This window comes from Phoenix dactylifera, chromosome 1, assembly GCF_009389715.1.
Source record: "Phoenix dactylifera cultivar Barhee BC4 chromosome 1, palm_55x_up_171113_PBpolish2nd_filt_p, whole genome shotgun sequence".
Taxonomy (NCBI): domain Eukaryota; kingdom Viridiplantae; phylum Streptophyta; class Magnoliopsida; order Arecales; family Arecaceae; genus Phoenix; species Phoenix dactylifera.
In genome coordinates this window covers 13,071,365-13,099,243 of record NC_052392.1, presented here as the reverse complement: position 1 = coordinate 13,099,243, position 27,879 = coordinate 13,071,365, and the positions used below count along the sequence as shown (strand labels likewise).

General features: G+C 39.8%; 1 protein-coding gene across 3 annotated transcripts; it reads left to right on the top strand.

The window, feature by feature from the left end:
• The first annotated feature begins 2,627 nt into the window (after nucleotides 1-2,627).
• On the top strand, nucleotides 2,628-23,015 carry LOC103710676 (heavy metal-associated isoprenylated plant protein 16-like). Of its 3 annotated transcripts, none has more exons than XM_017843674.3 (3): nucleotides 2,628-2,797; nucleotides 21,676-21,754; nucleotides 22,155-23,015. In XM_017843674.3, the coding sequence occupies exons 1-3, from the start codon at nucleotides 2,789-2,791 to the stop codon at nucleotides 22,406-22,408; spliced, it is 342 nt and encodes a 113-aa protein (XP_017699163.1). In that variant the 5' UTR covers nucleotides 2,628-2,788; the 3' UTR covers nucleotides 22,409-23,015. The 3 variants fall into 3 exon arrangements, with proteins under 3 accessions (XP_017699163.1, XP_026661879.1, XP_008794752.1); XM_026806078.2 differs by lacking the exons at nucleotides 21,676-21,754; nucleotides 22,155-23,015 and adding exons at nucleotides 2,883-2,961; nucleotides 3,267-3,807 and having other exon boundaries at nucleotides 2,733-2,797; XM_008796530.4 differs by lacking the exon at nucleotides 2,628-2,797 and adding an exon at nucleotides 21,460-21,590.
• Nucleotides 23,016-27,879: the final 4,864 nt, after the last annotated feature.

Sequence of the window (27,879 nt, the reverse complement as noted above, 5' to 3'; positions counted from 1 at the left end):
GGATCTTAATTTTAGACACAGACCCAACTCAATAGAAGATTAGGTCGGGTCAGATTTATTGTAATTTTTGATCCAACAGATTATTTGTGTCGAATTGAATCCATATATAATTTAAACTATCCGAAAACTTTGGATCCGATTCAAATCCGAATCAGATCATGCTCCGTTCCCTAACAGATGAATCCTAATGTAAGTTAGTTGCAGCCGATGCCCGACGATTCAATCGAGAGGGGTCAAGGTCTCCTTAAAATTACCCTCCCCACCTTATATAAGTGGCAAACAAAGAAGACTGTTTCTTACGTTCACATTGGCGCGTTGGTTGCGTCGGGCCCCGCGAATGGTTGGTGCAATTGCATGTGCATGCCGTGGGGCGTAGTAGGTAGAATAGATCAACTGCAAATATAGTAACGCCAACCGCTTACTTTTTATTAATTATGAGGTTTTCTTTTACTTTAGAGTTTAATCGTACTACGTCCCTGGAAGGAACAACCCCCCCCCCCCCCCCCCCCTTTTTTTCCTCTAAAGAAGGACTTCCCTTTGACCTTCCCATCATTTTGACTAATATAAACTATTTACCAATAGATATATTTATGCATTAATGATTAGGGCTGAAAATAGATCGAATTATATATATCGTATCCATTTCCATATTTGATTCGAATTGAATTTGAATACTATTTTTTGGTTCGATCGGATTCAAATAGTCAGTTCAAAATTTTTTCGAATACAAATATGGATATGGACATATATAATTTTTCCGAATTCAGATCGAGAACGAAATATCCATACAACAAAATTAAGTAAAAAGAAAAAGTTTAAATTAAGTTAAATCAGAAAATTAATTAAGTGATTAATCAAATCTAAACTAAAAAAATTAAATATCAGATGACCGTCACTTAAGATAGTAACCCAAATATGAAATACCCGATTCAAATAAAGTCATTTGAATTACCCTGCACACCTGAAAAGCTCAAACCTCTCGTTTGTCTGTTTCATCCTTTTGTCATCTTCAAGCAACTAAGGTTTTGAAGGTCTCGTCCATCTTCAAGTTTCCACTCGGCGATTGCAACCTGCTACAACCATGAGATGCATTGGAAGCACCATAGATTCCGTCTACTTCAGTAACAAGCAACCTTAAACGATATATTCTTTATGAAATTGTTAGTTTTTATTATTGATAAATACTTGTTAAAATTATATTTTTTAAATTAAATCTTTTCTTTATGATCATGTCTTTATTACTAGTTTTCATCATTAATTTTTTTTCAAATTTAATTAATATCGAAAAAAGTATCAAATTTATATCTGTATTCAGATAAAAAAAATATGAATATGTTTAATATTCGATTCGTATCTGTATCCGTTTATAATAAATATGGATATGCTTAATATCCGATTCATTTTCGTATCCATTTAGAACAAATATGGATATTAATTTTGATATTCATTTAATATCCGTATCCATATCTATATTCGTTGAAAAATATATATCAATATTCGATCCGTTTTCAGCCTTATTAATGATTGTACATTGTTGTTGTTCAAAATGGATAATCTCCTATAGCTAGTGGCCCAAAATGGATAATATGAGTTCGAGGCGGGTTGGGTCACAGGGTAAACGATCTAAATTGACCCAAAAAATAATAGGTCGGGTCGAGTCGATATTCAATAAACTCATACCCAAACGAAAAATAAAACGGGTCTAATTTGAAACCCCGATCCGGCTCCACAGGTCCTTAAATGGGTCGGATCGAGTCTAAATGGGTCGAATTAGATCACGAGTCAACCCGACCTATTTGCAACCTTATAATATCTTAAACTAAATTTAAATTAGACACTATTAGTAGTAACTTATTCCCAGTTAATTACATGGTAAACTGATGGACTCAGCACCGTCACGGGTCGTCACATAATCCTAGTAACCAAACTGAAACTTTAGAAGCATCAAACAAAATTCAGGCTATCCATCGTTGCAAGAGGAAACGGCTAAAAGGTTGGATTTGTAAACTTGATTTTGAGCTTCTTGAGGCTATAGTAGCCAATTTTATTGCAACAACATGGATGGAACACCTTCCCCAATGTCCTGAGTCCAATTGCCTCTTCCCCCCAAACTGTGGTATATGCATGGAGTGAACCCAGGTCAAGCTTGGTATAACAATCAAAACACACCTCTAGTTTGTAAATTGTAGCTAGTCCAAGCAAAAAAAAATATAATATCTTAAATTTTTAATATATTATATCTAAAACAATATAATAGTATAAAAATCCAAAATCCAGACTTGGAGGGAGGGGGAGTCTGCTCGAGCTCACCGGCTTGTAGTGACTTGACTTGCTTGGGTTGACGTCCCCGGCCGCATTCACCGTCTTCTTTATCTAATCACGCACCATCATCTCACGGCTAGGCACTCGGAAGACTCTTGACTTGGAGGAAGCTCCGCACGCCATCGCCCGTCAAATTAGGAACGCGGCAAGATATCGAGTCCGTAATTAAAAATCCAAAATAATCTGAGCCAAGTCCGAGTACAAACCGCGTCTCGCTTGACTTTTCCACGAACTCAGTCAGTCAATGGCTTTCATGCATGGTCCCCTGCTTTCCTGATAGAAATATCTGGTTGCTTCTTCCGTCCTCCTTCCAACCCCCTCCATGGGTTCGGAGGATCCTCACTCCTCTCTCTATATATAAGGATGCAAGATAGCCTTTTGTTTTCAGGTCCTTTCAGTACACCCGTATATAGCCCAAGCGTCCTCCTCTATTTCCAAAGGAAACACAATTAATTGGTCAGCCAAGATGGTGAAGGTGAGTTCGTTCTCCCTTGAAGTGGAGATGATATAACTTTCATGCGAATTCAGATGATTTAAGTCTGTATGTTACTTTGCTGCAGCAAAAAATAGTCATGAAGGTCACGATGGAGGACTCAAAGAAGCGCTCGAAAGCCCTCAAGAGTGCTGTTGGATCGCCTGGTAATTTTTCACACAGACACCTTCTAAGGAACTAATTGTTTTGAATACTACCAACATATTAGCATCTTTTCTTGTGCTCTATATACTTTGAAATTTCTTTGTTTGTGTGTGTGAGAGAGAGGGATGGCTGTTAACTCCAACAGCCCCCTTCCAGTGACATACGCGCAGGGTAGCTTTCTTCTTCTACCTGCTCCTTCCGGTGTGAATTCTTGATTTAACTTGACGGCTTCGTATGGTGCAAGCTTCTCTTAAGAATCAGTTGATAGAATTCCTTATGATTGGTCTTTTGGATGATGGCATGGCAGGTGTAATATCTGCATCAGTAGACGGGGACAAGATCGTAGTGGAGGGCGATGGAATCGACTCAATCGCACTGACAACAACGCTTAGGAAACGAATGGGCTATGTCGAGCTGGTTAGCGTTGCAGCAACGGACGAGAAGAAGGAAGAGAAGAAGGAAGAGGAGACCAAGCCAGTGGCCTGGCCGTATCCCATCCAAGTGGCGCCACCCTACGGATATCACCAACCCAACTACGAGCCTTCTTGCAACATTATGTAGGACGTGCCAACGGGGCAGCACTCCGGATTTGGAAGATGGACAACTCAAGTATGCCCTGTGTGTATCGATTAACTTGGGATCTGTGATAACCGGGAACCAGGAGGACATGGTTACTCTTTTTTTTATTATTATTATTATGAAGGTTATGTGGGGTCCGAGTGTTGCTCTGGTAGGTTTCTCCCTTTTATTTTATTTTATTTTTATTTTTAATTTTTTTTTGAGTGATGGTTTGTCCCTTTATGAATGGCTAGAATGCAAAATGGCAAGTCTTGGACAATATTCTAGTATCTTAGATTTAAGACCATCGTAGATATATTGATGGATGGCGAGGTTTATTTTAAACGAACACCTATTAAATATTATTGAAGCAAAGAGAAGGTACAGAAGAGAGTATGACCAAAAAAAAAAAAAAGGGAACAAGGATGAACAGAGATGGCAGGAGGAAAAAAAATAAAAGGAAAATCACTGGAGAAGAAATTGTGGAAGCAATCGAGCCCAGAGCTTGCCTGTTCCTCTCAGAACACACAACATCTCAATGTAAGAATACTTTGAATGTTTGGTGGCTCAAATAGGATTATTTTGGTAAACTTAGATCATTGGTGATCCTCATCACAAGATAATATATATGATCCCCAATGATCTAAATCATCTTGCCTAATGGGTCTGCTATATCCAGATGATTAAAGATTCTCAATATTTCTGATTAACCTGTTTGGTATGCTTTAGAAATTCAAGATCATAAATCATGTAAGACCAAAAACTATTCTTGATATATTCCATATATTTTTCAACGATTAAACAATCAAATTATCAAAATCCATCATTCCGAACCAATTCAAGAAGACCCAAAATTGGTTAAAATCTATTAAAGTAACTTCGAGGGATCATCAAACCTTCCTAATCAAAAGATTTTTTTTATGAGATCATCTAACCCTTTCCAACCAGAAAAACTTTTTTCTCCAAAGATCGGCATTTTTAGAAATAATTTTTTTTTGATTTTTATCCTTAAAATTTAGTCCAATATTACTATCCTAAGGTGATTTTGGAAGCATGTACTTTAAGGACAAATTTAACATCACTGAGTTGGATGGTGATTTCGAATATAGAGTTGACTTGAGACCACTGTCATATAGTATCACTAGGGTGCAACCAAAATTGGTAATACTGTAATCTCCATCCACATTACTATTGGTTTTAAGGTCATCACCTTGTACTAAATGCCGCTTGACAATTTATCTTAATTGGTTGCCGCACCTCTTGTTCTTTAAGAAATTTCTACTCTCTCTCTCTCTCTCTCGCCATGTACTGTACCGTAGAGCCGGTCGCTAATCGACCCCAGCCATGCCGAATGTTAGCCATGTACTGGCCAGAATGAGAAGCACAAAAAGTAAAAAAAAACAAAGAAGACCACGGTCTTGGCGGTGCACAAGAAAAGGACTGTTGCAATAAAGACAAGTCAGCAAGCAATGATAGGGCAATGGGGGCCTTCTTGGTGCGTAGACTCACCCATCGAGCCAAACCAGGCCATGACTGTCACGACTCGAGCAACGATGACCACTGCTCGATCTCAGATAATCCGAACGAAGTCTTTGCAAGACCCATTGGATGATATTCCCAATATTATATCTACAATTTACAGTCAAGTTTAGGACAAGCACATCAAAAATAATTTTTAAAGTTAAAAAATTTTCGATTATAATACCAAAATATCACCAACAACCAGGCTCTAAACTAAAGAATGATTGCTATCCTAAATTATTACCATGTGACTTGACTAAACTTTAACAATATAAGAATTAAAGAAAGAAAAAAGTTGGTATATATAAGAATTCCTTGATTAAGTGACGAAAGCAGGATAACGTTTCCATCCACTTGCTGGTACTCATCGAGTGAGACACTTCCGCCATCTTTCTTGAACGGATTAGGAGAAAGTGAGACGCCTCCACCCGCCGCCAAAATTTATTCGTTCAAAGAAGATATTTACAAAGTAAGAACGAGAGAGAAAAGAAACTACAATAGAGAAAAGAGGACAAAGAAAACAAACAAAATATGTAGGAACAGGATGCCTCCTGTCCATACAGAGAATACGCAACAGGGAATGGGGGATTTGCTTTGGAATCAAAGAGAACAAAGAACCTCAATCATCCTATAATAATTCAGGACTTCACCCAAAAATACTAACCGAATAGTATTTTTTGAGTTTCTTAGTCCTATATAAGCACCCAAAATCTTTTTAACAAATAACCAATATGAGACCAAATATACGTCCACACAGATTCTCACATGCTCCTTTCATTTTAAGCCCTGATGCCCTTGTCAGGCCAAGAGTTCAAATGCATTTAAATTTGATCGGCCCATGGTTATCTTCCATGAACCTGTGTTGTAGTGTTCTCTAGTCCACATCGACTATAGGTCTAGTTTGCTCTAACACCACAAAATGTCATGCCCTAAATCTGTGACATAACATGGCCATACTATCGTGGGGTACTGCCCATGATAACACGAAGCTAACCATTGCATCTTAGCTTCCAAACCTTGCACAAACAAAATATATTAAAGAGATCTAATTTCATCATCCATTAAATATTAATATAAACGTTGGTTCAGAGCGTCTAAATCCAAACAAAAATACCAAACCCCATAATTATTAATATTTAGAAAATTGCTAAGCTACGAATAAATAACCAACTAAAGAATAAAAATTATGTTACAAATCGCCAAGTTTGCTAGTGCGTACTCCAAGCTTGGACCATCCTTCGTTCTTACTGACCCTATTCATCTGGAAAAAAAATAGAAGTATGTGAGCAACATAGCTCAATAATTAAAATTTACATTACCTGATAAGATAAAGCAAAAGTTTTTCCATATCAATGCATCATTTAAGAAAAATAATATTACAAAAATAAAACATTTCATAGTATAATATATTAAAATAATTTGTAAAACCAATCATGCATGCATAAATCAATCATGCATGTATAAATCTTCAATAGTTTATAAATATGGTTATAAGATCAAAAAAATTCATGAACTATTCTTCTGCCTTTTAGCACATTATAGTTCAAAATATTACTCACATATATTCGTGCTACAGTCACTTTATACCCGTGACAAGGCTTGTGTTTGTAATCGACATAGAATCATGTTTCACATGCCAACTTTATACCCATTGGCAGGGCCTGTGTTTGTATTTATGTTAGCTCTAAGTGTCGATCTCTCCAATTTTAGAAATCATTCATAGCTATCTAAGAGCTTTTCAAATACTTATATCTTTTTCTCAAGTCCCAATCCGCTCGCTGATGGCTGGGGGTCCAGCTTCGTCCAAGGGTCGACAGGAGGAAGAAGCTGAGAGCTTTGGCGACAAGCATTGGTGGTGGACCTAGCCTGAAAAAAGGGAGAAAAGAGGAAATCAAAGGCGAAATAGGGGAGAGACTTTTCGGTTCAAATCTTCGACCGGGGATGGTGGTTAGGGACCTTGGGAAGGAAGAGAGGACAAAGGAGAGGAAGAACAACGTGATACTTAGCTCTGGAGGCAGCGGCAACCCTGATTTTCGATGAAGCACGAGCGGCAAGCTCGGTCTGTAAAAACAGGAGAGCGAAAGCTTAGAGATAAAAAGAGAGATTTTTTAGCGGCAGTGTTTGACCGAGGTAGCCCACCGGCCACCGGAGAAGGAGGAGGAAGAAAGTGGGGAGGTGAGCAACAATGTGTCGATCGAGGGGAAGAGGGGTTTAAATAGGATCCTTGGGAGAGGGATGACAAATGAAGGCACCGGCTGGTCGTTAGCATAGGATCCAGGGGTTTCATGCTAGCCGCACCTGAATGGCGGCCGTTTGGGCAGGGGATCGCGATCTCTTGCTCTCTTTTTTTTCCTTCCCGAAGGCTTGGGCTAGGCCAAGTTTGGGTCAGGCCGGTCAAGTAGACCAGGTCTGAACTAGGCCATCACACATCCTACGTCCAACCGCAATCCTTTCAGAGCCAAGGTGTTCCCACAGCTGAAAAGAATGAAAGATCTTTAGAAAGAGTAGCATAGATGGGAAAAAAAAAATTTCAAGAAAAATTCTTCGATCTCTCTATTGCCAAACATGACAAAACATAGCTATTAATAGCTAATCCCATACTATTTGAGTTGGTTGGCCATCCATGTTAGTTTAAACAAGTCTTTAGGGTAAACCAAATGCTTCTAGTAAGGGGACATCTAAGGAAGAGGTGAGAAACAGTTTCATTGTTTCCTACACATAATTGGCAGCCCATACTCACCAACCAACCCTTTTTTGCAAGTACTTCTCTAGTGCAAAGTTTGTTTTTCAAAGCTAGACATATAAATGCCTTCACCTTCTCAAGCACAGCTGCTTTCCATATAACCTGGTAGCACGGGCAGATCAATCCTCCTTTGCTAATGAACCTGGAATATGAGTCTACCAATAAGGAGCCACTCAAGTTGAGCTTCCAAATTGGGGTATCCGCTATTCTAGACAATCTAACAGGGGAGAGAAGATCCATCAAATTCTCCAACTCCAAAGCTTGGTGCTAAGTGAGGGGGCCATGAAGTTTGCCTCTCTAACAAAGAGGCCTCCAATTCCATTAGGATGCCACCGAAATATTCACTTTTACAGCTCTGGAGAAAGAGTAGCTAAAAATAAGAGCAATGTGGAAATTCCAGTGTCCTTCCAAAATCTGATATTGTTACTATTACCTAATTTGAAGGAGGTGCAGTTCCAAAAAGGATCGAGGTCCTTACTAATATCTTTCCATATGGGGATAGGCTGACAAGACATTTCTTTACTCTCATCCTGAACTTTCTTTTAGGATTGTGAAAACTGGTCCAAACTAGACCCATTTTGAACTAAAGTTGGCAGACCCAACTGACTCTCATCTAAAAATTCAAGAAAATGGATAGGGCTTGAAATAGAGGAATGGCACTATCCTCTACACAAGCTTCTACCATCAGGAAAAAGCTGACAAGCACCAACCGTTGGGCGGCTCACAACCGCCGCCAAAATCATAGAAATGGCCGCAAAACTCCTACTTTAACACCCCCCCCTCTCATTTTTCAGTAATTAATCACCACCAAGCTTAGATTCTTCCACCTCTCCCTGCTTCCTCCTCTCTAGTGGCTGCCATGCCGCCACAGTCGGGCGCCACAGTCTGTCACAGCCAAAACAATTCGAATCCCTCCCTCTCAAACCTTCCCTGCCTCCCTTGTTGCGAGTTCCATCCGTCCTTTCACCATCAAAAGCCACCGCATCCTGCCAAGCTCCACTGTCTCCGCCACCCCTACGAGCTCTTTCACGATTCCTTTTTGCTGAGATTGCGAACACCGAGACAGCCAGGGGTGCTGACCCTTTCTTTCTCCTTGCTTTGTCTTCCATGCATGTGGCTAGAGCATCGCTGCACAATAGAACTATGACTATCTTACCACTAGGCCATGCTGCCTTGGCCCTCCCTCACCCTCTTTTTTTTTTCTAGGCCTTGATCCCTTTGATTCTTAGCCAATCGAGACCCTGTTTAGGTAATTTCCCAAGTTGATTTGGATCTCATTGTCGGTCATCATCATTGTCGCCTACTGTTAGGGACCCACCATGCTTTCCATGCTACCTTCGAACCACCATCCCTCCCCCCTCTTCGTCTTCCATTTGAAATGACACAAGGAACCCCTATTTTACCATCCGAATTTTGCCATAAAAAAGGAGAGGAAGAAATCATCTCTTGATATTATGTCTCCTCTTTAGATTGGGTCCAAACCTGACTAAATGTAGACCTTCCTCTGATGGTCGACCCGGACCAAATAGACTAGGCCCCTAATTAGATCTAGACTGATTTTCTCTCTATTATATATTTTTTTTCCTCTCGATTGAGGGCTAACTGTGTTAGTTATTTTGATCAAAGCCTTCAACTCTAGAGGAGTATCGAGTCTAGGGAACATGCAATGTGTCTAAAGCCATCAATTCATATTGGTCACCTTAGAAAGTAAGTTTTCTTTACCTCTGGTGATTTTACAGTGCATACCATATGTTTTAAAATTAGAATTCATATTGCTTAATTTTAAACTAATTATTGACAAGAATATATTTAAATATAAAAATTAGAAAATTAGAAAAATTATGCAAGTTTATAAATATCATGCATGTCTTCATAAAAAGAGAAATTCAAAAATTATGAAAATAATGATTTATTTGCATAATTTTAGAGTTGAAATGAGATGATATTCCTATTTAATATTGCATGACATTTGAAAGAGATGATTACTCCTGCTTTAACTCCACATGATATTTGAGATGAAATAATTACCCTGTCTTAGTATTTCATTTGAAATAAGATGCAAAATTCTGGTTGATCATACTTATATTACAAGTATGCTTACATTATGTATGAGAAACCGAGTTGTTATAAATTTATGAAAACTCTCTAATCTGAATATGATTCGGGTCTAGCCAATGGAATTGATTGTTGGTCCTACATTAGAAATTAATTTCTTTCGGACCTAGTCAGTCAGGGCTGATCGCTGCTAAAGCTAGTTCTTTTCGACCTAGTTAGTTGAGGTAGATCACTAGAATATACTAATGGATTGCAAGTTTTATTTTCAGAACTAGTCTCTTTGCCTTGTCTCGGGACGAATCGTAGCTATATGATTCAGAGCTAGTTCTTTTCCAAGCCAAGCCAGTCAGGGCTTATCATTGGCACATGCTGATGGATCGCATGTTCAATATTCAGGAGCTAATCTCTTTCGAGCATTATCATAGGGCTAATCATGGCCATAGTCACCAAAGGATGAGAAAGAGATCGAGAGAGAGAGTTTATGATTTACGTTATTGATTTAGAAAATCATTGATTAAAAGCATGTCATATTTTGAAGGAGAAAATTTATGTTTATAAATGTATATCCAAAGTACTATATATCTTGAAATTGTTAAATTGCTTATATTTGGAAAAGTTACATATTATGTTCGATCCTACTAAATGTATTGGTAACTTACTGGGCTTATAAAGTTCACTATCTCTTTTCTATTTGTTTTCAAATGTAGAGGAATAGATGGGGCTTGGGACTGAGGAGAGAGAACTTAGGATCCAGAAGACATTTGACCAGTTTCTCTTTTGAATAAATAAATTTGATTGGATATTTGTATGAATTATCATCATCATCATCATCATTATTATTGATTGTAGACTCTCTCTTTTGAATAATTGCATTAGATTAATTGTTCATACCACTGCCTGAGTTTAGAATGACATGAATATATATAAAAAGGTAGGCCTTACATATCTTGTGGGGTTAAACCCCATGAGTATGTAGTCGTTTGTCATATGCTCGGCTTGTGCTAATGGGTCAGAGGCATGACAAGTATAATAGGCACTTCTAATTTATTTAAGCCACAAGGATCTGGACCCTGTTTGCAGTTTCCATGCCCATTTTGCCAACAATGCAAGATTCATATGTCTAATTTTTTTGATTCCAAGTGGCCCTTCTTTGGAGTGGCAGACGTGTCTTAATTTACAAGGTAATGGGATCCACTCACACTATCCACTCCATTCCATAAAAATGCGCTTCTCCTCTGATCTATTATGTTAATGATCCATTTAAGCAACTCGAAGACTGACATAAAGTAGGATGACTTGACTGAAAGGACAATATTAATCGGTCACTCAACCAGCCCAAGAAAGAAGTTTTCCTTTCCAGGTTGCCAACCTTGAGCTGATCTTTTTAAGGTATTCTGGAGTTTTTCGTCCAACAAAGGCAACCCAAGGTATGTAAGAGGAAGAGCACCTTTCTTGCAATTCAACATGATGGCCAGACTCGAGACTTGCTGCTCCTCCATATTTAGGCAAATGATCATGCTTTAATGATGATTAATTTTCAGACCTGAGGTATTCTCAAATGCAAGAAGAATTGCCTTGATTGCAATGAGACTCTCTCTCTTACCACAACAAAATAGAAGAGTATCATCAGCAAAGTAGAGGCTTTTGATGCTGTTGAAGTTCATGTTTCCTCCGATTCCTGCAGTGAGACTGAGAGAACTAGCTAGTTTAAGAATTCTTGATAAGAATTCTATGACCAAGATGGAGAGAGCTAGAGAAAACGAGTCACCCTGCCTCCATCCTTGCTTGTTATTAATCCATGTTCTCGGTGAGCCATTAACCAATACAGCAATAGAGGTAGAAGATAGGAGACAGTGCGCCCAACAAATCCATCGGGAGGAAATTTTCTAGCCCATAAAACATCAAAGAGGAAGTCACAGCTGACTTTGTCAAAAGCCTTGTCGAAATGCAACTTGCAAAGCATATATCTGTGTTCAGACCTCTTACAGCATGCAAGCATTTCATGTGCCGATAGAAAATTCTCAATGATGCGACGTCCTTTGATGAAGGTGGACCGAGATTCATGAAATGCAGCCAGTTCGTTCGCAAGAATCTTTATGATAATTTTATAGAGGCTGTAAACAAGGCTGATTAGTCGCAGATCCTTGGCAGGGAGAAGTTCCTCCTTTTTTAAAATAATAGTAATAGAAGCGAAGTCCAATCTTGGCAAGCTAAGGATACCATCATGATAATTTTCTAGGATGCAAGTAGGACAGGTAGACGATGGATCTATTTAGCTTCCAATCCGAGAATGGATGCTACAAATAACCATGGCCTATTCACTGCGAGGGGCTATGAATGTCATAAAATTGGAGCCGATCTACATATAATAAAGTTGAAATAAAAATCAGTCATCTCATGTCATCTAGATATCATCCTTGTTCTAAAAGATATGTACTTGGGTCACATCCACTAGGCTCAGTGGCATCCATCAAATTTCACAATTTTCTAACATGTCCTTGTCATTGGCTCATTCCATGTCCATTTAAATAAATTTTCTTTCCTTAATTAATTTGAAAAGTGTGCTTTCCTAAAATTAGACAAACAATAAGCCCCTAAGCAACTTCTTTTTTCCGGCACTAGCCACATATAAAGTTATCCAATTTACGAGCCTCATTTACCTCTCTGAACACGTGCTTGGTCCCGTACGTCTACACTAGAGGTGTCGCAAGATCAGCCTCAATTGAGCACCATCAATTCTTTATTCAATCAAATTGTGGTATCCTGGTATCCTCATCACCTTTCCCTATCAAGTTCGCAAAATACGAAATATTTTAAGGAGCAGTAATAAATTATCCCGTGCTCGCGAGAAAGAACTTCCACCAGAGAAACATATCCTACACGGCGGCTAACAAGTGGCGAAAGTTACAAACCCGAGCCATCTCCGTCCCCCATCCAAATGGCGCAGTCCAACCGAGCGAAAGAGCATCGATCCTTCCGCGCGAAAGAAAACCGAGGCACGGGTTCCCTTCGTTTGGAACGCTGTCTTTGTGGAGGGCCCACCGTTCCAAGGAGCCTAGGTTTTTTCCACAGAGGGAAAGGGCGAGACAGCGAAGTAGAGATGTGACGAGATACACATAACGACGCCGTCACCAAATGCAAAGCAGCCTAGTCGGAGCTTGCCCCTGTGTGGATACAAGTATTTTGATCCGATCTGCTCACCAAATTGGAGCTGGCGAGATACATCATGAGCCAGGGCTTCGGGTTCCAAGTGACATGCTTGATTATTGCTATGGGTTTCGGAAACTATGTTCAAACTTCTTAATTTTCCATGTACTTCAAAACCCGTGTATATACGAGGGGCACACACCTGGCATAAATTATTGTATCAGAAAATGAAGCCAAGTGGATCAAATTCCCTAGCAGACTATATGGATATCGAGAGCAACCTTTGAAAAGGAAATATTCCACTCTTTGAAAGATCGGGTCGGATGACTTTGGAGTCGCTGTTTGACTCGAAGAAGCCTATTCTGTGGAAAATGGGACACTTCGGAAAATCAATGACAATTGCAAAATCTTACTGCGATCTATACCACTAATAACCTAAAATTCAACTATCAACATTGAATAGACCAGAATCAAGCCGACCATGAAAAATTAACGGCAGAGGGACAAGTCAACATGTGTTCCAGTCCATCCTTTGTTTCTAGGCCAATCATATCGTGCTATCCCATTTCGCTCCTGCTTATGCCCTTAGCTACGGCTATGTATATATATAGAGGATAATTGATTAGATTTCAGGTCACTTAGACATTACCAAGCGCCCAACAAAACATCAAGTAGTGTCTGGCCGACTGCTTCGTATATGGGAAAGGTGGGGGATTAGTAGGAGAATCAGTTCTTTCTTGAAGAGCAACATAGGCTTGTGGAGGTTATAGCTGAAGTACTTTGATAATTTGACTTACAACTGTTGTTTTTCCTCGCAGCAAAAGGTGGTGATAAGGCTCGGCATGGTGGATGCAAAGCAGCGCTCCAAGGCCCTCAAAACTGTGGTTGGATTCAATGGTAATTTTTGTACTAATATCTTAAAAGGGAAATGATTCATTACTATATCATAAAGAAAACTTCCATGAAATTCCGTTAAGTGTATACTTTTATCTACACCTTATTTTGAGCTTGAAGTCCGTATCAATCATGGAGGTCCTTTGCTACTCTTAGGCCTTTGGTTCTAAAAATCTGCTTAATTTTTCCATAAAGCCTTTTTGAGTTAGAAATATACTCCATTTCACGACTATTCAATAATTTTGATATAAATACACGCATGCGCACATTCATATTCGTAAATATATTTGATTTCTTTCATTTCCTTTTGTCTTAATCATTTTGTTTATTGTCTATTTTTTAATAAGGTTTATTATGATATTTTGATAGATCATACTATAATTGTGATTTTTATCTTTTTAGGATATATTTGGTTGCAAGAAAATTTACTTAAAAAGAAAAAAACTCGATCTTTTCTCAAATTTGTCAAATTTCTATCAAGACAAACAAAAAAACTAAATTCTTCCAAAAAAAATTTATATAATTTTTCTTGCAACCAAAGATATCCCTCAAGAAATATGAATGGTGTATATGATGTAGTCAATGTTGGATATGGATGGCACTAGTTTACTTGAAGGTAATTCTCATATTGTTGAGTAGGTGTTAACCTTTTATAGTTATGAAAGCATCTTATATCACCTACTCAAGGAATTATTATAGGTATAACATCTGCGAGTCTAGATGGAAAGGAGAAGGACCAAATTGTAGTTGTTGGTGATGGGATCGACCCAGTTACCCTGGTAAAAAAGTTAAGGAAGCGAATGAACTACGCAGAGTTGCTTAGCGTGGCACCGGCGGATGAGAAGAAAGAAGAAGACAAGCTTGTGAAGGCTATGGAGCTCATAGGTTGGCCCCATCATTTTGTTATAGAGCACCCATATATGTATTCTCAAAATTATGAGCCTTGGTGTTGCATCATGTAAAATTCTGGCCATCATAATATGCTGCACATTTGGGTGGTTTAGATGGGATGGTTGATGAACAGTTTGGTGAGCTGTGGAAGAAAATTTTCTTTCCTTTAGTTGATTAAGTTGGGTTGGAACGAGGCGAAGTGCATATATGTGTTGCTAGTTTAGGTGGGGCTTGTCTTGTCGGATGTCATGGGAACTTTGATGCACTATAACAAATGTAGTCTGTATATGTTTGACAAAATCTATTACTATAAATGTTTTTTAGTAATGGTTTTAAAATATATCACAAAAAATATGTAATATTGCTAAAAGTTATCATATAGCAAAGTACCTAATAATCCTTACAAAATATTATATTTTATAGTAATAATTTTAAAAATTATTATAAAAGTACTATAATATCGTAATGGTTATTCATGTATATTGCTAAAAAAATTTAGATTACAATGGTACTCTATAAAGACTATTTCCTGATTGAATAAAACTTAATTGGCAATAAACATATTTTATAATTTCGGTAATATGTATAGCAATGGTTGAAGCTACCAGAACAAGTTATACGGGCAGTTACAAAGGGTCACCGTAGGATGACTTAAGACCGTTGCTATAGAGTTGTTTATACCAACGGTCTTCTAAACCACGACAAGGACTTTTAGTGATGCCACTTGTTCCCATGGTTTTCCAACTGTTATTATAAGTTTTACAATTTCATGAAATAATGATACATACCAAGTCATTTCATGAAATAATGAAATGGAAAAAAAAAAGAGTAGCCAGCAGAGAATGGTTCCTTTACAATTTGAACGGCAAAACCGTAATCAGGAGGTCTCGTCCCAAAACTTTTGATAATGATTTAAGAATTCTCATTTGTTAATTATTCCAGTTAAAGGCACCGTTGCTTTTATTGCAAGCTACCTTAAACCTTCCTACAGTTTGCATCCATAAAACTTTCAAATAAAAATGAAAAAAAGCTGTTGAGCTTGAAGGTTCTTCTTGGTTTTTTCCAATTATCCGAACGTCAGTTGTCTAATTAAAATTTTAATTAATTAAGGACGAGCAAAGAAAAATGGCATGCGTTGTGAGAATAAAGGGTTCGAACTTAGTCCTATATCGAGTAGATAGCAGAAAGGTTCGTTCCTTAAATGGAGAGGGGCAACTCCTTTCTCTTCAGAGACGCCTTTTGTGGGGCAAAACTGTGAGGGTAGCACATGACGCGCCAAAGGAGCTAGTACCTACGCGGACCTCCAAGAGTAGCACACAACACGCCCAAAGCGGACAATATCTCTGAGGAGAAGCAGTCGCCTCCATTGTCTGAGACCGGTGGGGACGAGGTCGGAGGGCGGCAGATCCTCCCGTAGCGCTGAACGCGCAGGCCGGAGGCCGATCTCCCTTGACCTCAACATCATGCATCTCTCCAAGGCAGTGCCGGCTCGAGCCTTAGGCGACCGAGGTGGTCGCCTAAGGCCCCCGGCTCATGGAAGGCCCCCACCCTGCTCTGCCCGTGGACTCGTGGCGAGTTTTTTTTTTTTTTTTGAGCTTTCACATCCGAAAGCTGGCAGAGTAGCAGGGTGACGAGCGACGGCTACGCTGCTGGCCCGCTACAGTGCGTCCCCAATCCCCATCTCCCCAACGAGGCGACGGCTACGCTACTGAGATAGGCTACGGCTGGGCGACGAGCACGGCTACGAGCCTACGACAGCTGAGACAAGCAATGGTCCTCCCCCTTCTCTCCGACTCTCCCCCCTTCTCCGCTGGTGGCTTTTTTTTTTTTGCTAAACGGCATAACCCTTCAAAGCAAAAAAAAAAAAAAAAAAAACAGAGCGTACCTTCCATTCTCCTCTCCGGCTCTCCCCCCAGCGCTTCTTCACTACAGTTCTTCGGCCCTTCCCTAGTTCCCTTCTCTGCCGGTAGCCGGGAGGCTCGACCGCCCCTGCTTCAGACTCCGGATCTCCTCTCCAGCTCTGCTCGCCATCCTCGGCTCCTCCGACCTCCGAGCTCTGGCGTTCGGCTCCTCGGCTCCGCTCTAGTCTCTAAACTTCCAAAGGCCATCGTCCTCCTCCTCCGGCTCCAAGAAGGCAAGAACATGGCGACGGCGTCACGGCGGCGAGTGGCGAGCCAGCGGCCGGATCTCCTCTCTAGACTCTAGCTCCGACCTCCGGGCTCCGCGGCTCCGTGGCTCCGGCCTCGTCGGCTCCTCCGTTAGCATCCCCATTCTCAAATCCCAATTCCCAAAGGCCAAATCCCAGGCAGTGCCGCAGACCGCAGTGGTGAGTTTTCTATTGACTAATCACTATTCACTAATTACTATTTCACATGGAAGTATTTGTTGATTGTTATTTTATTATCTAATAGTTCTGTGATCACTGAACAATTGTATATAAAGAGGATTTCTTTCATATGCCATCAGTTGTTGTTATTGGCTTATTGCATTTAATGTTATACAATAATAAAAAAAACCAAGGGAATATATGGCCAACTGATTAATTTTTTGGTCCAATTAATTTTGATTTAGTCAAGTAAGAGACACTACAATTATTTTTTTTGGGTCTAATTGTAGGTTGGTTGTGATTTCGGCGGTTCGGCCTCCTCTCCCTGTTAAGTTCGGCACTATTCGGCCTTTTCTCCCTGTCAAGTTCGGCACTACTTGTCGGGACCTGCGTTTGTTTTTTTTGACACCATCAAATTTTATCATTTTCAACTTTTTTATATCTTAATTTGTTTGTAGTGTTTTTTTAATTGATTTGTTTGATAATATTATTTTTAGATTAAAATGTCTAATAGAAAATATGAATGTGGGTATGAAAAACTCAAAAAGAAAAGAAAAATTGATAAACTCATTTAATCTCAAAAAGAAGCTCTAGATAGATTTGTTGTCACAAACAAAGAAAAAACCACATCAAATTCAACTCAAGAATTAACAACAGAGCATGCACCCGAAATAGAGTTAGAAAATGACATAAAAAGAACGAAACAAAATGAAATGGACAACCAAATTTGATTAGTAATTTTGCATCTCAAAAAGCTAGACGAGTTATTTTTAAATAAAATTTTAAAGTATTTTACACTTATTAAATTTTTTTCATCATTTAAAAAAAAAGGCCTCCCCTTGTGAGTTCGCCTTAGGCCCCCAAATATTTTGGGCTGCCGCTGCTCCAAGGTTCCATCTCAAATTGACGCATAACTCTCGAATTACTTTCAACACAGGTTGAGTACTATATATCCAAGAGAATTATTCCTGTCAGGATGGTAAAATTTAAGCAAACTCTATGACCCAAATTCATGCCTCTCTCTGGATACAGCTCGAGAAGGATTAGGGGGCTTAGGTTCTTTTCCGAAAATAGAAAAACAAGCAACTCTACAACCCAAATTCACTAAGTTTATTCCCTGTCCATCAATATTCTATGACCACCGTAGTCTGAGCTTCCGTTCAGTATTTCAGACCCAAACTCTCTTGCCATCCTTAAATCTCTCCCTCTCTCTTTCGCTACATGTAGGAAATTACATGATATTGGCATACATGAGGAATTGAAGTGGGGACACTCCAAGCACAAGGAAATTTTGAGGGAATAAAATTGTGGAAGAGCAAGATCCTAGATGGAGAGAGTGCAATGGAGGGAGAAGATAGGAGAGAGTGCACGCAACAAATTCATCTTGGAGAAAATTTTCTAGCTTGTAAAACATCAAAGAGGAAGTTCCAGTTGACTTTATCAAAAACACAAGGGAAAATCTAACTTAGAGCACACATTTGGGCTCGTTTGGTTCGCGGGAAGCACTTTCCCTCCTAGAAATATGATTCCTGCGACAGATTCTTAGGAAGAGGATGCCTGAGAAAGTACTTTTGGAATGTTTGGTTGGCCATGGAAAAATGATAAATTTTCAGAGTATTTATGTTTGGTTGACCATCCACTTTTCTGAAAAAGTTATGTATAATTCCTATTATACCTTTAATAAAAATTAGGTTTTTAATGCCTCTTTAATGCTGAAGGGCCTTTTTGGAAAAAAATAAAAATGGAGTGATTCCTGGCTTATGGGAAAATAACTTTTTCATGAAATGTGAGAATCATATTCCAATGGGAATACAACTTTTCCATCTCTCTTTTCTTTGAAAACTCCAACTAAACAAGAGACATCTAATTACTTTCTCGTTGACCATACTTTTTTTTTTCCTTTTTTTTCCGCGAACCAAACGAGCCCTTTGTGTTTAAACCACTTAAATTTCTCAACAATACAACGTCATTTGATGCAAATGGACTGAGATTGATTCATCAATCAATAGGTGGAGGAATGCGGCCAGTCTTTTTGCAAGAATCTTCGTAATAATTTTAGAGTGGCTATTAATTAATAAGCTTGATTGGTTGCAGATCCTTGACTGTGAGAAGACATCTACTTCTAACATAAATAAAAGTCATTCTCATGTCATCCAGGTATCACAATTTTCCAACGTGTCCTTGTCATTGGCTTGTTCCAGTCCTCGGGCGGGGGCGGACCGCGGTCAGCAGCAGCCAGGCCTTTTTCTTCTTCTTTTTCTTCTAGGAACGGAAGATCAGGAGGGGCAGGGGCACGGGAGGGGGCGAGCCGGGGCCGGTCGCGGCCGCGGGAGGGAGCTTGGGCAGGGACGGGCCATGGTCAACCGGTCTGTACCTCCTCCTCCTCCTTCTTCTTCTTCTTGGAATAGGAGATCAAGAGGGGCAGGGGTATTTTCGGTATTTTTTTGAAAAAATAAAAAGGGCTCAGGGACCGGGAATTAAACTTGGTGGAGATATTGGACGGAACATTTTAAGACTGGTCAACGGGGACTTTTTGTTATAACGCAGTCTTTTGGAGGGTGGGGAATTAATTACCCCAAATAAATTTTGTTAATGAGGTTTCCTTCAATTAACTTGAAAGTGTGTTTTCCTTGCTCGTCCTACCTCAATTGATTGCGGTCATCTTAACCACCACAACTCGCAATCGTGCCTTCTTCTCCACTAGAGGTGTCGCGAGATCAGCCTCAATTTGATATCAACAACTCTTTATTCAATCAAATTCTGGTGCCCTCAGTATCCTTATCGCCTTTCCCTTATAAATTCACAAAGTATGGAATAATTTTATTAAGCAGTTATAAATGATCCTGCACCTATTACTTGTGCTCATGGAAGACCTTCAACCAAAACGCCTTTCAAATTAAGAGAATCAAGACTGAATTCTTTATACCATCAATCTCCTGAATGGCACTGCCTCTTGAACATCACCAATTTGATAAAAAATTTAATGAAAGGATCTTACCTAGAGTCATCGTATCCATAGAAGTCAGCCGCACTTCAAGATCCGCAAGAATTTCTTCTAACAATAACAATTGTTAAGGAGTTGCATAGGCTATTTAAAGATTTCTTCAGAGACTAACTGCCTCAGGTGGCTACATCTATGAAAAGTCACCCCCATCAAGATGACTCGACACCACTATGAAATTATATTTATGCCCTTGTTGTGATTATTAGAATTTAATTATAAAATTCAAGAGACACTTGTCAATGTGGGCCTCAACTTAACGGGATCCAACATTCATGGTAGGCTCCACCACAGGCTGAATATGTGACCGAGATTTGGCCCAAAGTCGATAAGATAATTGATCTGGATCAAGTTAAAAAGGAATGGAAAGAAAAACATTGAAAACATCAATGAAGATTTATAAAATATCATATGTTATATCACTTTTGAGTGGCTGGATTTATATTGATGTTTGATGTACATACTTATATTGATTATTCGAGTATTATTGATAGCCGGTTTTATGATTTCATGATATGTGCATCGTTTCTTGTGGTTTTCAAATTCATATTATTATTTTGTTGGTATGGATGTATGAGGAATCTTACTGGGTTGTAAAGCTCACCCTCTTCTTCTTTCTCTTTTTCAGAGTCACAGGATGCAAAGACATTGATGGGATGGGCGTAGAGTGCGAGTGTGAGAGTCATCAGCCCTGCTCAAGATGCGGGGAAGTAGTAACTTATTCCCGGTTAATTACATGCTAAACTGATGGACTCAGCACCCTGTCACGGGGTAGTCACATAATTCTAGTAACCAAACTGAACTTTAGAAGCATAAAACAAAATTCAGGCCATCCATCGTTGCAAGAGGAAATGGCTAAGAGGTCGGATTTGTAAACTTGATTTTTAGAAGGCTGGACTCTCCTATATGAGCTTCTTGAGGCTATACTAGCCAATTTTATTACAACAATGTCCTGCGTCCTGCACACAAAATAGCGCTGGTCCAATTGCCTCTTCCCCGCAAACTCTAGTATATGCATGAAGTGAACCCAGGTTACTTGGTATAACAATCAAAACAAACCTCTTCTTAATCTCATCACACACCATCATCTCAAGGGTAAGCACTCGGAAGACTCTTGACTTAGAGGAAGCTTCGTACGCCATCGTCGGTCGAATTAGGAACGCGGCAAGATATCGAGTCCGTAATTAAAGCATCCAAAATTATCTAAGCGAAGTCCGAGTACAAACCGCGTCTCGCTTGACTTTTCCACGAACTCATCAGTCAATGGCTCCCATGGTCCCCTGCTTTCCTGATAGAAATCTCAGGTTGCTTCTTCCGTCCTTCTAACCCCCTCCATGAGTCCATGGGTTCGGAGGATCCTCACTCCTCTCTCTCTATATAAGGATGCAAGATAGCCTTTTGTTTTCAGGTCCTTTCAGTACACCCATATATAACCCAAGCGTCCTCCTCTGTTTCCAAAGGAAACGCAATTAATTGGTCTGCCAAGATGGTGAAGGTGAGTTCGTTTCCCTTGAAGTGAAGATGAATATAACTTCCATGTGAATTCAGATGATTTAAGTCTGTATGTTACTTTGCTGCAGCAAAAAATAGTTATGAAGGTCACGATGGAGGACTCGAGGAAGCGCTCGAAAGCCCTCAGGAGTGCTGTTGGATCGCCTGGTAATCTCTCACACAGACACCTTCTAAGGAACTAATTGTTTTAAATACTACCAACATATTAGCATCTTTGCTTGTGCTCTATATACTTTGAAATTTCTTTGGCTTCTCTGACGTATATGCTCCTTGTTTGTGTGTGAGAGAGAGAGGGATGGCTGTTAACCTGACAGCCCCCTTCCAGTGACATACGCACACATACCATGCTCGAGAGATTTTGTATCTGTTTCTGCTCAGTTTTCTACTTTGTTTATCTAGTTTCACCCAGGGTAGCTTTCTTCTTCTACCTGCTCCTTCCGGTGTGAATTCTTGATTTAAAGTTGACGTCTTCGTATGGTGCAAGCTTCACATAAGAATCGGTTGATAGAATTCCTTATGATTGGTCTTTTGGATGATGGCATGGCAGGTGTAATATCTGCATCGGTAGACGGGGACAAGATCGTAGTGGAGGGCGATGGAATCGACCCAGTTGCACTTACAGCAACGCTTAGGAAACGAATGGGCTATGTCGAGCTGGTTAGCGTTGCAGCGAAGGACGAGAAGAAGGAAGAGAAGGAGACCAAGCCAGTGGTCTGGCCGTATCACATCCAAGTGGCGCCACCCTACACAGCCTACGGATATCACCAGCCCAACTACGAGCCTTCTTGCAACACCATGTAGGACGTGCCAACGGGGCAGCACAGAGGGATTGGACGCGTCCGGATTTCGAGAATATTCTAGTATCTTAGATTTCAGACCATCGTAGAGATATTGATGGATCCCCTATTAAATATTATTAAAGGAAAGAGAAGGTACAGAAGAGAGTATGACGAAAAAAAAAAAAGAAAAAAAAGAAACAAGGATGAAAAGAGATGACATGAGGGAAAAAAAATAAAAGGAAGCGCTCAGGTGATTACAGGAGAAGAAATTGTGGGAGCAACCAAGCCCAGATGGCGCGAATACCAGTGCCAGGTCATCCGTCACTCGGGTCTACAGTCGCCACAGGAGGATGTTTCAGCCAGCTGAATTTTATTTTTGGGAGTGATTTTATATTATTTGGGCTAATTAGAATATTTTGTTATTTGACTGTCTTTAAGGGTTATTTTGGTATTTCGTTATTTTGAGGGTCTTATGTGAGACTAGTTTTTTTTTTTAATTTGTTTGCATATTGTCATTTTAGGACCTTTATGGGATTGTTTTCTTTGTAGGGGTCTTTTTATTATTTCTTGACCATATATATATATATATGAGTCCATGATTGAATGAAATAGCCTCCTTTTCTCTGAAACCCTGGTGTGAAGCCTAGTTTTTCTTCTTCCCCCTCCTCTTCTCTTCTTCTTCCTTCTTTCCTCTTCTCTCTGCAGTTGTCTTGCATCAACTTTGGTATCAGAATAGGCCCAACTTTATCTCTGTTGCCAAAGCCCTGGGATCCAGTTTATAGATGGACCACTCCCAATTTTTTTTCTCCATCTACTGCACGAGATCTTTGCTGGAGCCATTGCACCGCGGACACCGGATCATGTCGAAGGTCGTCATACAATGCGTGTTGCAAAGAGGAAGGGAAATCTTATTTTCCTTTTCTCTTCCCTCCCTCTTGGCTCTCACACGAAGAAAAAGGGGAATAGCCCCATCGTCGGATCCTCCCACAGCAGCTTGGGAAGGGGAAAGCCTGAGCCCCTTCGTCGGATCCTCGCTACAGTTTCCCATGTACCCCTTCAACCCCCCCCCCCCCCCCCCCCCCCCCCCCCCCCCCCCCCCAACGTCCCGACAACGAAGACCGCCGCACACCAAATCCGGGAGAAAAGGAATCTCCCATTGCCGAGGAGCTCCACCGTGTCCCTCCCCGAGCCCGTTCGCATGCCGCCGCCGTGCGCCGGATTAGGGGAAGAAGAAGCCCCGCACGTCGTCACCGCAAAGCATCTCCTACTAAGCAACCGCCACCCGCGGCTCCTCGCCCAGCCGTCATCGCGTTCCGCGGAAGCTGGTAACCTTCCCTGCCACAAGCCTCCACGAAGAAGCCGCGTCAGTAGCGGGTTCCTAGAGAGGATCACCCACTAACCCAAATCCTTTTTTTAAAAAAAAGAAAAAAAAAGAAAAAGAAAAGTAAAAAAAGTGCACGTGATGTACCTGAGGGACCCATAATAGGTTATCGAAGCGGGTCACGCCCGATAATCCAAATCCTAACAGGTCTGAGTTTAAAAAAAGTAAAAAAAAAAAAAGAGAGAGAAAAGTACCCATTTGGAACTTTCTTTTAGGATTGTAAAAACTGATCCAAATTAGACCCATTTGGAACTAAAGTTGGCAAGCCCAACTGACTGCTATTTAAAAATTCAAATGAAAGGATAGAGCTCAAAATAGAGGAATGGCAATCGCTATGCTCTACACGAGCTTCTACCATCAGAAAAAAGCCGCAAGGTCATGGTCAATGCAAACTACGCAAGGTCATTACGAAACAACCACCGACCGTTGGACAGCTCACAACCGCCGCCAAAATCATGGAATGGAATGAATGGCCTCAAGCTTATATCCTTCCAAAACCCCTACCTGAACCCCCCTCATATTCCTGTAAATAATTACTACCAAGCTTAGATTCTTCCACCTCTCTCTTCTTCCTCCTCTCCGGTGGCTGCCATGCCACCATAGACGATCACCATAGTTTGTCACAGCTAAAACAACTCGAATCCCTTCCTTTCAAACCTTCCCTACCTGCCTTGTTGCAAGTTCCATCAGTCCTTTCACCATCAAAAGCCACCACGTCCTGCCGAGCTCCGTTGTCTCTGCAACGCCTATGAGCGCTCTCACTCTATCACGATTCCTTTTTGTTGAGATTGTGAACATTGAGACAGCCAAGGGTGCTGCCCCTTTCTTTGTCTTCGATGTACGTGACCAGAGCGTCGCTGCACAATAGAGCTGCGGCCATCTTACCATTAGGCCATGTTGCCTTGGCCCTCCCTCACCCTCTTCTTTCTTTCCAGGCCTTTATCCCTTTGATTCTTAGCCAACCGAGACCCTATTTAGGTAATTTCCCAAGTTGATTTGGATCTCATTGTGTCGGTCGTCATCGCTACCGCCTGCTGTTAGGGAACCACCATGCTCTCTGTGCCACCTTCGAACCACCATCACTCCCTCCTCTTCGTCTTCCCTTTGAGATGACATGAGGAACCCCTATTTTACCATCCCAATTTTGCCATAAAAAAAGAGGAAGAAATCCATCTCCTGATATTATCTCTCCTCTTTAGATTGGGTCCAAAACCTGTCTGGATCTAGACCTTCCCTTGATGGCCGACTCGGACCAAATAGACCAAGCCCCTAATTAGATCTAGACTGATCAAAGCCTTTAACTCTGGAGGAGCATCGAGTCTAGGGAATAAGCCATGCATCTAAGATCATCAATACTCTTATTGGAAAGATTTTTTTGATTTAGTCGCCTTAGACAATAAGTTTTCTTTACCTCCGGTGATTTTATAGTGCATACCATATGTTCTAAAATTAGAATTTATATTGCTATATTTTAAACCAATTATTCCGAAGAATATATTTAAATTTAAAAATCATAAATTTTGGAAAATTATGCAGATTTATAAATATTATGCATGTTTGCATAAAAAGAGTAATTCAAAAATTATAAAAATAATGATTTATTTGCATAATTTTAGAGTTGAAATGAGATGATATCCCTGTTTAACACTGCATGACATTTGAAAAAAGATGATTACTCCTGCTTTAATTCCACATGATATTTGAGATAAAATAATTACCCTGCTTTAGTACTCATTTGAAATAAAATGCAAAATTCTGGTTGATACTACTTATATTATGAGTATGCTTACTTTATGTATGAGAAACTGAGTTGTTATGAATATTATGAAAACTCTCTAATCTGAATATGATTTGGGTCTATTCAACGGGATTGATCGTTGATCGTACATTAGAAAATAGTTTTTTTCAGACCTTGCCAGTCGGGATTGATCGCTGCCATAGCTAGTTCTTTTCAACCTAGTTCGGCGAGGTAGATCGCTGGCATATGCTAATGGATTGCATGTTTCATTTTCAGGACTATTCTTTTTACCTTGTCTCGGGACGAATTATGGCTATATGATTTAGAGCTGGTTCCTTTTCAAACCTAGCCAATTGGGGCTTATCGTTGGCACATGCTTATGGATCGTGTGTTCTGTATTCATGAGCTACTCTCTTTCGAGCCTTATCACGGGGCTAATCGTGGCCATAGTCACCAAAGGATGAGAAACACACACACACACACACACACAGAGAGAGAGAGAGTAGGGAACCGAGACCCTATTTAGGTAATTTCCCAAGTTGATTTGGATCTCATTGTGTCGGTCGTCATCGCTACTGCCTGCTGTTAGGGAACCACCATGCTCTCTGTGCCACCTTCGAACCACCATCACTCCCTCCTCTTCGTCTTCCCTTTGAGATGACATGAGGAACCCCTATTTTACCATCCCAATTTTGCCATAAAAAAGAGGAAGAAATCCATCTCCTGATATTATCTCTCCTCTTTAGATTGGGTCCAAAACCTGTCTGGATCTAGACCTTCCCTTGATGGCCGACTCGGTCCAAATAGACCAGGCCCCTAATTAGATCTAGACTGATCAAAGCCTTTAACTCTGGAGGAGCATCGAGTCTAGGGAATAAGCCATGCATCTAAGGTCATCAATACTCTTATTGGAAAGATTTTTTTGATTTAGTCGCCTTAGACAATAAGTTTTCTTTACCTCCGGTGATTTTATAGTGCATACCATATGCTCTAAAATTAGAATTTATATTGCTATATTTTAAACCAATTATTCCGAAGAATATATTTAAATTTAAAAATCATAAATTTTGGAAAATTATGCAGATTTATAAATATTATGCATGTTTGCATAAAAAGAGTAATTCAAAAATTATAAAAATAATGATTTATTTGCATAATTTTAGAGTTGAAATGAGATGATATCCCTGTTTAACACTGCATGACATTTGAAAAAAGATGATTACTCCTGCTTTAATTCCACATGATATTTGAGATAAAATAATTACCCTGCTTTAGTACTCGTTTGAAATAAAATGCAAAATTCTGTTGATACTACTTATATTACGAGTATGCTTACTTTATGTATGAGAAACTGAGTTGTTATGAATATTATGAAAACTCTCTAATCTGAATATGATTTGGGTCTATTCAACGGAATTGATCGTTGATCATACATTAGAAAATAGTTTTTTTCAGACCTTGCCAGTCGGGATTGATCGCTGCCATAGCTAGTTCTTTTCAACCTAGTTCGGCGAGGTAGATCGCTGGCATATGTTAATGGATTGCATGTTTCATTTTCAGGACTATTCTTTTTACCTTGTCTCGGGACGAATTATGGCGATATGATTTAGAGCTGGTTCCTTTTCAAACCTAGCCAATTGGGGCTTATCGTTGGCACATGCTTATGGATCGTGTGTTCTGTATTCATGAGCTACTCTCTTTCGAGCCTTATCACAGGGCTAATCGTGGCCATAGTCACCAAAGGATGAGAAACACACACACACACACACACACAAAGAGAGAGAGAGAGAGAGAGAGAGAGAGAGAGAGAGAGAGAGAGAGAGAGAGAGAGAGATTATGATTTATAGTTATTGATTTAGAAAATCATTGATCAAAAGCATGTCATATTTTGAAGGAGAAAATTTATGTTGATAAATGTATATCCAAAGTACTTTATATCTTGAAATTGTTAAATTGCTTATATTTGGAAAATTTGCATATTATGCTTGATCCCACTAAATATATTGGTAACTTACTGAGCTTATAAAGTTCACTATTTCTTTTCTACCTTTTTTTCAGATGTAAAGGAATAGATGGGCCTTGGGACTGAGTAGAGAGGACTTAAGATCCAGAAGACATTTGACTAGTTTCTCTTTTGAATAAATAAATTTGACTGGATATTTGTATGAATTATCATTATCATTATCATCATCATTATTATTATTGATTGTAGGCTATCTCTTTTGAGTAATTGCATTAGATTAATTGTTCATACCACTGCCTGAGTTTAGAATAACATGAATACATATAAAAAGGCAGGCCTTACATATTTTGTGGGCCTAAACCATATGAATAGGTAGTCGTTTGTCATGTGCTCGGCTTGTGCTAATGGGTC

Coding starts and splice junctions, on each gene's coding strand:
- LOC103710676 (XM_017843674.3), top strand. Junction 21,755..22,154: donor GAGTGCTGTTGGATCGCCTG/GTAATCTCTCAC, acceptor ATGGCATGGCAG/GTGTAATATCTGCATCGGTA.